At 33.7% G+C, this 14024-nt stretch overlaps 1 protein-coding gene across 6 annotated transcripts in view; it reads left to right on the top strand.

Annotated features, from left to right (window-relative positions):
- LOC114337069 (neuroligin-1-like) overlaps positions 1-14024 on the top strand; it is a 616817-nt gene that overhangs the window by 534118 nt on the left and 68675 nt on the right. For all 6 annotated transcript variants that reach the window (XM_050650872.1, XM_050650874.1, XM_050650876.1 and 3 more), the window contains exon 5: positions 2239-2427. In XM_050650872.1, the coding sequence (XP_050506829.1) occupies positions 2239-2427 (189 nt within the window). The remainder of the gene's footprint in view (positions 1-2238; positions 2428-14024) is intronic.

The following is a 14024-nucleotide window of genomic DNA, read 5'->3' as shown; positions in this document are numbered from 1 at the left end:
CGATAATCCTCAAACCTTAAGATGACGTGCCTTAGCAGCGATCTTGGGCATCAGGTGCTCCGGGAGTCGGTTTTGATGGCGTAGTCGTGTTTAGCGACCCCGAAAACCACCCTTCAACAAAAACAAAATCTGGCCCTTAACCTTTAACTACACGCGCTGGCGTACTTTGTACGCCATATATAAGAATTCTACTGCAAATATATTTAAAAATTTAATTTTTGACCTTGCTCATTTTTCTAACCTATCACTGGAATGTGCTTTACAATTTGGTTTTAGTTTCGTTATAATCGGCGTTCTGGGAAGATCGTAATTTACATTTTATTATTTGTTGTTTCCGGTGGTGGACAATATACGCCACGATTATATTAATGTAAGTAGTAATATAAGTACATATTTCAATTGTTTTTTAGTCATTATGGCACAAAATATATTTTTTCTACGAACGTGCAAAAATGTCTACTTTCGCGCACGCATTTTAGTTTAGAAAGTTTTACTTTTCCGCACGCGTGTTACTTTCCGCACGCGGTTTACTTTTCCGCACGCGGTTTTTACTTTTCCGCACGCGTATCCACCGTCATGGAAACCAAGATCGTCGTCATGCTAACTAATTATATTGAAAGATTGGTTTTGACATCATTGTCAAAGAATTAAGTCAACTTTTTAACAATTTTATTATTATCAAATACAAAATATGTAATTTTAATAATATCTATTTATTATTTACAATGTTTATATTGAACGTACAACTGAATCCTACGCTTTTTTCTTCAAATATGCTGTTAACTTAAAATAATCGCCTATATTGACATTTTTTTCAATTTTTAATACTGACTTGAGCATGGAATAGCGGGACCACAAAGTATTTGGTTTGCAGATTTTGGATAGACTAATAAAATAAGCCAAAAACACTTCTTCTTTTAAGCTATTTACACTTTTTTCTTTACACCAACTCATAAAAATATTGTATTCTTTCTTGTACCTGTTTGCTGATTTTTCCGGTAACAAATTAAGATAATTGACAACGTCGAGGATAGATGGAGGTAGTTCTTCGTCACTTGATGCCATCTATATCACTGAATTATTTTTTAATTCGTAAGTAAAGATAAATTTTAAAGTGCGTGACGTGCTTCTTGACAATAATTGCTTTGTTTGACATCGTTGCTATGCCTTTAAAATATTAAAACCTGTACATAACAGGTGTTTAGGCACCGCATTGAAATTAATTCGGTGTTATTAGATCGTCGTCATGCTAACCAATTATATAGAAAGTTTGGTTTTGACAACCTTGTCAAAGATTTAATTTGTGTATGTATTTTTATATTAAATCAATCAATTTGGTCATTTTTAAATGCTCGTAGAAAAAATATTGTTCCTAACTCTTGCAGAAAGTCTCTTTTCCGCACTCGACTGCTTGCCGAACTCCGCTTCGCTTCGTTCGGCAAACTGCAATCGCGTGCGGAAAAGTATGACTTTCTGCACTTGTTAGGAAAATAACTATTTCTTTATAAATAATACTTTTTCTCCTGTATAAAATCACATTTCAAAAAATTTTTTATCAGTAATTTTATTTATCATGGAATCCAGTTATTTCATGATTCCAGTTATAAATCCCAATTGGCTTACTGAGAAGGAACTCCAAGTATTCACTGATGCCGAATAAGGTTTATAACAAACAACTAAATGTATTTTTTCAAAAAAAAAAAATAAACAAATCCGCTGTTTTTAAGTGGCGTATAAAGTACGCCACGCGTGTAGTTATGTCATAACTTGATGCGCGGGCAGTTAAAGGTTAATATGCTCATTTTGACATGTTTATGCATTTTTTGATTCATTTTATGCACTTTAGAACGCAATTATCCATTTGTACCCATTTTATATAGTAGATTTTTTTTCCTGCCATCTTCCTGATGACAATTCAAAAAGTTGCAAGTCTCTAGGGGATGTATTTAAAAATCGGTTTTTCCTGTGTTTTTAGTGCTAAATACCCTGGTCTATAAAGCATCATGGGGACCCATTAGGTTGTGAAGATTAGGTCCTAAAATCAAAAATAATAAGTTTTCTATTTTAGTGGGGAGGTAAGCGGGTAGAGATTTTCAAAAATCATCATCTTTTCAAAACTCGTTCGTTTTTTCCAATTATAGCGCCATGTTTAAAGATATTTAAGATTTTAAAGATCGTTTTGAAAGGTTTTGAAAGATGTTTAAAAGATTTCCATTAATAAATTTTATTTGTCAACAGGTTTTTTGAAAACCGGCGCCAAGAATAGTGCACAAGGAAATTTTGGACTTATGGATTTGGTAGCGGGACTGCATTGGTTGAGAGAAAATCTTCCAGCCTTTGGGGGAGACCCCCAAAAAGTTACTCTAATGGGACATGGTACGGGGGCTGCACTAGTGAATTTTATTGCTATATCACCAGTAGCTAAAGGTGAGTTATAGAATTTGTAACTGTAAGAATAAGTATTTTTTTATCAAAAATACTAACATTAAATTTAAACAGAAAATACTCCAGGGATATAAGTATTTTTCAGGACTTCCGAATAGTCAGGTATTTGATGAGTTTTTTTGTTAATTCACAGGAAGGTTCAAAATTATGGAATAAATTCAATTTTTCAAGAATAGGTCACTTTGAAGAAAAATTCCGATACCAGTTGATTTTTATTTTTAAATTGTGACTTTTTGACATATAAGCCATAAATGTGACGTCATCCATGTAGGCGTGATGACGTAATCGCTGATTTTTTTTAATGGGAATGGGGGTCGTGTTGTATCTCATTTGAAAGGATATTCAATTCTTTATTCAGTAATATAAACAATAATATCATTATTTATACAGGGTGGCCAACAAATATTTTTTGAATTAGTTTAATTGACGCAAAGAGAAAAATTGTTGTAGTTTATTTAACTCAAAATACATTTTACTGCTGTCAGGCAATAGAAAAAAATGTTTATTTGACAAATAAACATTGCTTATCATTGTAAGGGTCAGGTGGGTGGCTATTTGACATTTAATTTAAGCGAAAGCAATGTGTATTTATTGAATAAATATTTTTCATATTTTCTGACAGCAGTAAAATACATTTTGAGTTAAATAAATTACGTACATTATTTTTTTTGCGCCAATTAATTTATTTTAAAAATTATTTTGTGACCCTGTATAAATAATGATGTTAATGTTTACATTACTGAATAGACAATTGAATAACCTTTCAAATGAGCTACCACACGACCCCTAATCCTATTTAAAAAAAAATCATCGATTACGTCGTCACGCCCAAATGGATGACGTCACTAATATGGCATATATGTCAAAAAATCATAATTTAAAATAAAACATCAAACCGACCTGTATCGGGATTTTTCTCAAAAGTGGGCTATTCCCGAAAAAATGAATTAATTCAATAATTTGGAATCTCTCTATACTCATGTAGATATTAATTACCAGAAAACGGCAGTTCTCGCCAGTGGAGCACATCCACACTTCCCTACACGCAACACTATATAAATATACACGAAATTTTCGATTTTCTAAATCTGACTGAATTGAAAATTAGGCCAACTCCCATCTCAATGTTTAGGAAAAGGCTCACCCATTCATATGTCAACCATCCATTTTGGTCCACGGGTGTGGATTTTACGGCCCTTCCTATTTAGGGTCTGTTTTTCGTTCTCGTCCCCAAAACTACCAAAAAACTTCGAAAATTTAACTCCGACCTTTGCGGCTTCTGATAGTACTGATCATTAACTTTCTAACGCATGTCTAATTTTGAAAATCGGTTATACCATTCAAAAGTTACCGAGCTCAGAAATATGACTCAATTTTTATTTAAAAAAGGGAAAATGTTTGTCGATATGTATGTTATATATGTATCTATGTATGTATGTGAAAAAGCTAAACCGATCTTAATTTTTTTTGTGTTTGAAGAGGGGGTCAGGGCCGATTCAGAACCGATGTAGTTTGTGACTTTTGATCACCCATAAGCCGGCTATAGGACTTGGTAGGTACAAAACGGCATATTTTTTGGGAGTATCTTCGGTTCAAGAAGAGACAGGAGAACCGCAGATACACCAAATCAATAGTATTGAGTTAAGCTTTCAAATGGTGTCTAAGCCGCCAGGATCAAATATACACATGGCGCAGTATAGCCGAGAAACTGAAAAAATAAATTTTGAAAATTTTGGTTTTTCGACAATTACTCAAAATTTCAACCTACGAATTGCGCCAATAACTGAGCGTTTGTAGAAGGACTCTAGGCGAATCTAACGGTGTATACCTCATGTCCGGTAAAATTCGAATTTTTAAGTTAAAGGCTTTTAAGTATGATCAAATCTATTTCTTATGGGAAAAACGGTTTTTTAAGCTCAATAATTCCTGTAATAGCTTCAGTTATCATACTTGACCTTAGATTTATCAGATACTACTTGTCAATACGTTTCAAACTCATGTTTAGTGATCAAAATCGGTTAAGCCGTTTAGAAGTTATTAAGCTACAAAAGTATAATCCAATTAACGATTATTCCCTAAATCGTTTATGTAGTTGTAGTGGTTACGACGCTAAATTTAATCTGGCAACGGGCAATTCGAGTTCATTTACCGGCCATTTCAATTTTTTTTTCAATCTATTTCGAATAGAAAAAGATCTAGTGTACATTCGATAGACACTAGATCATTTGGGAGATAATGCGACAAAGGCGACTATTTATAAAGCTTAACGTGTAATCGAGAAACATTGCATTTAACTTCGTACATTTAATTTACAAATAACTTTGAAAAACTCCTGATACAAGAATAAAAAACCGCTAAACGCCGTAAAAATGAGTGGCGCATACAATATTCCAGCTACAAAAGATCTGATATGAATATTACGTGGCGCGAAAATGTATTTTCATTTTGATTAAAAACAAAATTCTAGTTTTATTTTAAAAGATTTTTCCATAATATTGGCTAAATTTGAAGTAAAACGCGCCACCAAAGAGTAACTTTGATACAGTTTGAATTTTGAAACTCTTTTGTGGCGCGTTTACTTCAAATTTAGCAAACATTATGGAAAAGTCTTTTAAAATAAAACTAGAATTTTTTTGCATCAAAATTAAAATACATTTTCGCGCTACGTAATATTCATATCAGATCTTCTGTAGCTGGAATATTGTACGCGCCACTCATTTTTATGGCGTTTAGCGGTTTTTTATCCTTGTATGCTTATAGTACAAGAAAAGCGAACTTAATAATTATTAATAATTTTTTATTATTAATCTATTAATTCTTATTCTTAATTGTCCGTCCAGTTCGACCATTGTGCCATCTTGAATTCTAAATCATATTTCGCTATTTGTTTCCATTTCTCTGTCTTTTGCAACTCTTAAGTAATAATTTCGTTAGACTCCAACTTATTTTGTAATATGGTACACATATCTTGTTGGTGATCTTCCACGGGCTCTCGCTCCTTGCACCATCTTCTGCAACGTCAGCTTCTCCAGACCATCACAATGCACCACATGATCAAAGTAAACGCAGATTTTTTTCAGTAACAATACTTACTTACTTACTTTCCGTGTCCGGAACACCAACAACTTTAAATTCTGTACTTCCAATGGTTGGCCACATAGATGGCCCTGTCATTTGCTATAATTAAGTCTTCTTCTGTGCAGGTCTCTCTCATCTCTGTGCATGATAGTAGATGCCGGCTGGTCTGAACCGCGCCACAGTCGCAGGTATCGTCCTCCTGGTATCCCCATTTTTTCAGCTTACTAGCACAACGTGAAACGCCGGTTCTTAGTCTGTTTAGCGCTTTCCAAGTCGGATACGGTAAATTGTGTCCAGCAGCCATTTCCTTTGAGGGAGGAAAATGTGTCGCGGTAGCTAACGCTTGCCATAGGTGTATTCGGCGCATCTCTGGTGCTTCGGGGATGGATCTTGATGTCTTTAGGAAGCTTTTCCGAGATCTTAGTCAACTTGGCTGAGTTTTGTGGTCATATAAGGAGTGTCTTCGGTCCGTCTCCTGCTTTTTTCGTTCTACCTCTGACGTGACCTTCCTCCTGATAGGTGGTAGAGCAATCCCAGCTATGGGGTATACCTCTTTGATAGGGTGTCGGTTTCAGTCAACCCGATATTATACGAACCATTTCATTTAGAGAGCCAGATTTTGCCAAGGCTCACGCCTTTGCGTCAGCGGATTTTGCCCATACTGGTGCTAAGGAAGAAGTGCGGAGAATGAGTGGTTGTGCTTTTCATTTTGTATTAGTTAGCTTGCGGATGATATTATTTCTGGCACTTACTTTCATCTGACCATGCCATTCCACCTCCAGCGGCCTTCGGGCATGCTTGTTTTTAAGGTGGAAAGCACATACCTGGGTTTGTGTGGGATTGGGTTTCAGATGGTTTTTGTCGTAGTATAGAGCTAAGTCTCCCAGGGCATCTGTCAGTTTCACTTCGACTTCATTTAAGGTTCTTCCCTGAGCAGCCACAGCTGTATCATCAGCGTAAATAAATTGCCTTGTTTGTTGGTGTATGGGTTGGTCGTTGGTGTATATTTTGTATAGAATCGGCGCGAGGACACTTCCCTGTGGTGACCCATTTTTTTCGTTCATCCACCGACTGTTATTGGACTGGAGCGTTACGTAGAAGCGTCTATTCTGTAGGAGATATTTCACTAACCTTGTTAGTCGGAAATCCTTTATAGTTTCGTAGAGTTTTGCGAGTAGCCGTTGGTGGTTAACTGTGTCATAGGCGGCAGTTAGGTCTATGAACGCTACTCCTGTTATTTCTTTCCGTTCAAAACCATCTTTAATATGTTGGGTGAGATTTATATATTTTTATATATTTGATAAGAGGGCTACCACTCTAGCTTTCCTCCAGATTTTGGGGATTTGTAATGTACGGATGCAGCAATTCATCATTTTTACGAGCCACTCTACGGTTTTTAGTCCAAAGTTCTAGATTTAATCTGTTTGTCTGTCGTCCAGCCAAGCTACTTTAATATCTTTCATTTGGTGGATCGCGCCTCTCATCTCCTTTAGACAAAAAGAGGTACCTAGAACATCTCTTTCTTCGTCGATATTCCGTTGAGCTCTCACCTTGTTCTTTCTTGATGTCGTCTTGCCGTTCATTAGAAGACGATGGGCTATCTGATCGGGTGTGACTTCTGTCATGTTGACTGTCGGAGCAGCGGGATCGTTGCCAAGATTCCGAATCAGCTTCCAGGCATGTCTGCTGTTTTGTTTCATGTCCAGACTCGTAACCAGCTTGCACCACCTTTCCGTTCTGTTGGCGGATATCGCATGTAAAATTTCCTCCCCAGCCTGTATTGTTGCTTCCGAAAAAGGGTCTTTTTCATATAGCTGTTCAGTAACAATTATTCGCAGCCTTTTTGTAACGTGTAGCTATCTGTGAATCGACTCGTTGGTTCTTCTTAAGGTTCAGATATACACAACATTATTTGCCAGCAAAACATGTCGAACGCGTCTATAGTGTGTTCATCAACTTTCTTCAAAGCCCATCATTCAAACCCATATAAAAAATGGATAAGACTATTGTTTTGCATACGACTATGAATTTCCCTAGGGCTTAATAAAGAATCGAAAGAGATTTGATTATTAAAATGTCCAATTTGATTAAGTAATTACCTATGATTTCAGATTTTAATAACTAAAAACATTTATTACTTTTTGACTTTCTACTAACATTCCGAAAAGTATATTTTAATATGAGTAAAATTAAAGTTCAAGTTCACAAAACATCCCGTTAGTGAGATATCTTCTATATATACAGGGTGTAACAAAAATGCAGGTCATAAATTAAATCCCATATTCTGGGACCAAAAATAGTTCGATTGAACCTAACTTACTTTGGTACAAATAATGTGCACATAAAAAAATGAGCCCTTTGAAGTTCAAAATGAAAATCGATTTTTTCCAATATTAGAGATTCAAACTATTAGAGATTTTTTATTAAAAATGTACATGTGGTATTTTTATGGTAGGAACATCTCAAAAAAATAATAACAGTGTAATTTGTACACCCCATAAAATTAAATTATTACTAAGATACCATTAGTTAAATTTAAACATAATATTTTTTCCCTCGTAGTATTTTTTCAATAAGCCAGTTTTTATCGAGATGCGGCTTCTTTTTTAATATGTTTACATAAAAATTTTATGGGGGTTTTGTTCCCTTTGCGTCCCAAAATGTGCGCCCCAAATGTTTGTGTAGGTTTCAGTTAAATTATTATTGTGGTACCATTAATTAAACACAACGTTTTTAAAACTTTTTTGCCTCTTAGTATTTTTTCGATAAACGATTTTTTATCGAGATATTATTATGTTTCAAAATATACCTACAAAATGTTAATTTACAATAAATTTTCATATTATTACCAGGTCTCTATAATCTTACTTACCATGTAAAAATTTGTGTTAGATTTTAAACATGTTCAAAATAACTCGATAAAAACTGACTTATCGAAAAATTACAAAGAGACAAAAAAGTTTAAAAATAAATTTATTTAACTAATGGTACCACAATAATACTTTAATTGGAACGAACACAAATATTTGGGTGGGTTTAAGGGAACAAAACCCACATAAAATTTTTATAGGAGGCACAAATTTCACTTTTATTTTTGTTTAAAGATGTTCTTGCCATAAGAATGCCATATGTCTATTTCCAATACAAAATCTCTAATAGTTTTGAATATATTGGAAAAAATCGATTTTTATTTTGTAACTTCAAGGGACTATAACTTTTTTTATGTGCAGATTTGTACTAAGGAAAGTTAGGTTCAATCGAACTATTTTTGGTCCCAAAATATGTGGTTTAATTTATTACCCGAATTTTTGTTACACCCTCTATAGCCTTTGCCAAGTTTGTACAAACTCAGATTCTACTACTGCAAAACTTTTACAATAATTATCATATTTTTACTATTTACGCGAATATTTTTGATTGTGCAGATTATATTCTTATTAAAAATAGTTTCAAACTTAATTTTCTGTTTTCAGAATTTTCGTGACAATTTATCTTTTTGTCTGATTAAAAAGCTTGCTAATTATTAACCCACAGACCATCTTCCTATTTATAAGTCACTGAAAATTTGCTTCAATTTAATGAAAAAATTTCAATATATACTTTATGCTATAGCAAACTGTTTTATATATGTTTTTTGTGTTATATTTAAAATTTCCTTTCAATTTCCATAAACATTATACCAATGTTGCTGGCTTTATTTAGATTTACATATTTATAATAAAAGTTTCATATCGGCTCAATTGTATCGTTTACTGGATTATTCTTGTTGAGTTACATTTATTATAAACTACATTCATAAATAAATATTAATATAAATATTTTAATCGTTACTATTATGTCAGCAAAATTTCAATATTTAGTTGGCATGGCATGTGCAAGTTCTTGTTTTTTTAATGTTACATTTGTTTAATGCGATTTCCATAAAAAAAATTTATATTTTATTGTATACCTATAGGAGAAATTATTCCGCAATATCTAATATTTCAAGGAATATTATTTGGATAATAAATAAATATAAAAATAAAATAAATGAAATGATTCTGAAATAATCTGGACATAACTCATTAAATCAATTTATACGCGGAAAGCTTATTTGATTCAGCTTAGAAATTTTGAGATTTTTGTAGCTGATGCTGTCATAATCTTAACTTTTGTACTGGCAAGAGAATCGGTAAAAATCATCACGAACATTTGTCCTTAACAACAAGACTATTGCTTGATACGTTACATTGCATTTCTAAACTTGCTCGCCACTCGGTATTTTTTAATAATTTATTTACCAGTACAGATTTATTATTTTATGTACAGAAATGTGAATATCGAGCAACAGAAACCTTGGAAAGAAGATCATAGATATTTGATGTAAATTGAGAAATACTTTTTGTAAAATGGGGAGATAATAAATGTATTAGGTACTATAGAATCTAAGTTTGATAATATAGAACCTCTCACACAAGCTAGTAGATGGAATCACACGCTCAAAGGAAAACGTTTATTTCCTAACGGCAAGTAGAAGCCATGGATTAATACTACTGATTTGTTGGAAAATATTCCATTAAAATCAGAGCTAAGAATTTATATTGGTCAATATCCACACGATTGATTGATATAGCATTAGGAAATTCATAACTTGTCTAAAACCGAGTCAATACGTCAAATATAATTTTATTTTTTCGTCGAACTGTAGCAATTCCCTTCCTAAAATGAACTCTTGGTACAATAAGTACAGTAGGTAGATCGAGAAGATCGACATCTAAAGTATTTACGGACATCGATGGGAAAGAAAACACTTCGTGAAGAGCGGAGACGATGTCCAGAAGAAAATTGTACAGCCAAACTACGAAAAATACACTATAACATTGTGTAAAAATTGTTTTATACAATATCATATAACATAATATTATTTTTATTAGATACATAATCCACCAATCAGAAATGATAACTCCTGGGCCAGAAATGATAAAGAAATAGCTGAAGCTTTTAGCAAATATCTGAAAAAAGTCTTCATGCCCTTTCCTTCAGAATTATCTACTGAAGAAGAACACGAAATCACCGACTATCTAAATGTACCCTTCCAAATGGACCTGCCTCATAACAAGTTCACTATTAGAGAAGTCAAACAAACAATTCTGGAAGAAATTAACATAAAAAAAGCTCCTGGTTTCGATTTGGTATCTGGAAAAATTCTTCAAGAACTATCCGAAAAGTGCTGTAGACTTATTACTTACATTTTTAATTCTATACTACGACTAAATTATTTTCCTAGCATCTGGAAAATTGCCCAGATCGTTATGATAGCCAAGCCCGGAAAGAAAACAGAAGAGTTGTCTTCCTACAGACCGATAAGTCTACTGCCAATTCTTTCCAAGGTTTTTGAGAAGCTATATGTTAAAAGGCTAAAAACTATAATAGACGAAAAGAAGATAATTCCGGATCACCAATTCGGATTCCGCAATAAACACGGGACAGTAGAACAAGTTCATAGGGTGGTAAATCAAATCAATAAGGATCTGAATAGTAAAAGATATTGTTCAGCAGCTTTCCTCGATATATCTCAGGCTTTCGACAAGGTGTGGCATGAAGGATTGCAGGTTAAACTAAAGAAGCTACTGCCCCATCTCCACTTTCAACTTCTAAAATCATACCTGACAGATAGGCACTTCCAAATAAAACATGGAAGTGAATATACAGAGCTGCATCCAATAAATTCAGGAGTTCCACAAGGTAGCGTACTTGGACCGATTCTGTACCTATTGTATACTGCAGACGTGCCATCAACACGACTTACCACTGTTGCGACATTTGCCGATGATACAGCCATTTTGGCGTCCCACACTGACTCAACATCAGTCTCTAGGAACCTGCAAACTAGTCTAAACAAGATCCAAAACTGGCTAAAAAGATGGCGTATTAAAGCAAATGGATTGAAATCAACACATGTGACGTTTACCCTTCGCAGAGAAACGTGCCCACCTGTTCAATTTATTGATTGTCAACTTCCACAATCTGATAGCGCCAAATACCTCGGAATGCACCTGGATCGACGACTGACTTGGACAAAACACATATTCACTAAGCGCAAGCAACTTGGCCTCAAATTAAGAAACATGTATTGGCTCATCGGTCGCAGATCAAAACTCTCCATAGACAATAAAATATTATTATATAAGACAATCTTAAAACCTGTGTGGACCTACGGCATCCAGCTGTGGGGAACTGCTAGCAACTCCAACATATCCATCTTGCAGAGGTTCCAAAATAAAGTACTACGAAATATTGTTGATGCTCCCTACTACGTCAGTAACGAAATCATTCAGCATGATATCCCTTTAGAATCCATCAAAGATGCCATACATCGTTTTAGTGTCAACTATAGTGAAAAAGTGTCAGTGCACCCGAATCGGTTAGTGGCCCAACTAAACGTGCGCGATGCCAATGAAATCCGCAGGCTGAAACGTCTAATGCCATCCGATCTATCTATATCACACAGACTTTAGTTTAGTTTTTTTTTAAGGCAAATTATTGTAAATTCATACCAACAGTGTTTAACTTAGGTTTAGATATATTTAAAAGAGATTATTCATTGGAATAATACTCTACATGTCATCAGCTTCATTGTCAGAAAAAACGCTTATTGCCTAAAGGGCAGATTGCAGATCTCTCAAGGAGTTAATAAAAAAAAAAATTAGAGACAAATTCTTCTTCTTCGTGCTACTAGGATTACTCCTGTTTGTCTGCCTTTTATTATATTTCAGTTGTTGTTGACTGTACATTTGTCTTTCCACCTTTTCGGCGGTCTTCCAACGGGTTTTTGCTATACGGCTTGTTGTTGTTTTTACAGATGTTCTCTAATCTATCTGATTCCATTCGGTTTACATGTTCGTTCCAGTTTTTCTTTCTTGTTTTGATCCACCTATTAATATTTTGAATTTTGCATCGTTCTCGTATACTTCTGTTGCTTTGTCTGTCTTTTAATGATATGCTTGCTGTCGATCTTAATACTTTCATTTCGATATTATTGATTTGTTGTTTCGTCTTTCTAGTATCGGTTCTTTTCTTCGCTGCATAGGTTAGGATAGGTCTTACTGTTGTCTTGTATTAGATGCAAATAAAAATATTAATTCCTATAACTGTTTTAAGCGTAGGCGCCAAATTTCTGGCCAATGCTTTTTAAATGCATTAATTTTTTTTAAACCTAAGAAACGTAATAAATATTTTTGAAAAATTTAAACGCCGAATGAAAGATTACATTATTACTTAAAATCAAAAATCACACCCAATTTCCTCTTATTTTTCACCTCTGTAACTTATTAAAATAAACATTATAGAAGTTTTCAGGGACTTTCGCCCCTCGGTAATAAAGTAATCTTTCATTTTGCGTTTGTATTTTTCAAAAATACTTATTAATTTTATCAGGATTAGACAAAGATGAATGTGTTTAAAAAGCATTGGCCCGAAATTTTGCGCCTACCCTTTTTGCAATTATGATAACACTAACGCCCAGTGATATAATTATAGGAAGGGTCAAAAATGAAAAATGCAAAAATGTATAATTCATGAATATTTTCATATTTACCACAGTATTATTGAGATTCATGTACAATAATATTACGTAAGAGGCCGTTAACTTTGTGATTTGTATTTTTAGAATTTTCGAGACAATTTATCTTTGTGTCTTATTGAAGAAGTTGCGAATTTTTAATATCAACTGACATAATTCTAGTTTTAATAACTGGAAGCATTTACTTTTCTTTTTCTGTATTAGTGAACTGGAATAGCATATTTTTTACAAACATGTAAAATTAAAGTTGGAGTTCACAAAACGTCCCGTTAGCGGGATATCGTGTTTTTGCCAAGGTTGTACAAAAACCAGATTTTACTACTGCAAAGCTTTTACAATTATCATATTTATATTAAGTACGCGGGAATATTTTTGCTTCTACAAATTATATCTTTATTAAAAAAAGCTTTAAACTTAATATTCTTTTTTTAGAATTCTGAGAGAATTTATTTTTCTGCTTTCTTAGGAAAATTGTGATCTGTTAATGTCGACTGTAAGATTCTACAATAATTGAAAAAGCCCTGCTCTCCTTTAGAAATTATTCGTTATTCTTTCTGTCGTCTTCGTGCATTAAGAATCAAATTGATTTGAAAAAGAAATATTTTTTAGTTGGTTTCCATATACCAAAAATCAATACTTTAAAATGTTTATTTGCGAATATACGCAACTTTTACACTTATCGACATATCTCCACCAATAGTTATTGTCAAAAGAATTGGAGTAAAAATAGGCAACTCAGCTGACGATTTGGATTTTAAATTTACACAAAGTGTAGTAGGTGCAGCTGTGGTGCCCAGTCGGCGTTAACCTTCCTTATTTTCTATTGGGTGTTAGTTTGTTCATTTCTTTAGTTTCTAGGATTCACGAATTTATACTCAATTGTATGAATGACACAAAACCCTGGCTACCACGTTTCTTGAAAATCATCATTCAGATAGGC

This window comes from Diabrotica virgifera, chromosome 5 (genome assembly GCF_917563875.1).
Source record: "Diabrotica virgifera virgifera chromosome 5, PGI_DIABVI_V3a".
Taxonomy (NCBI): Eukaryota; Metazoa; Arthropoda; class Insecta; order Coleoptera; family Chrysomelidae; genus Diabrotica; species Diabrotica virgifera.
The sequence above is the reverse complement of the archived record's forward strand: the minus strand, read 5'-3'. Positions and strand labels throughout refer to the sequence as shown.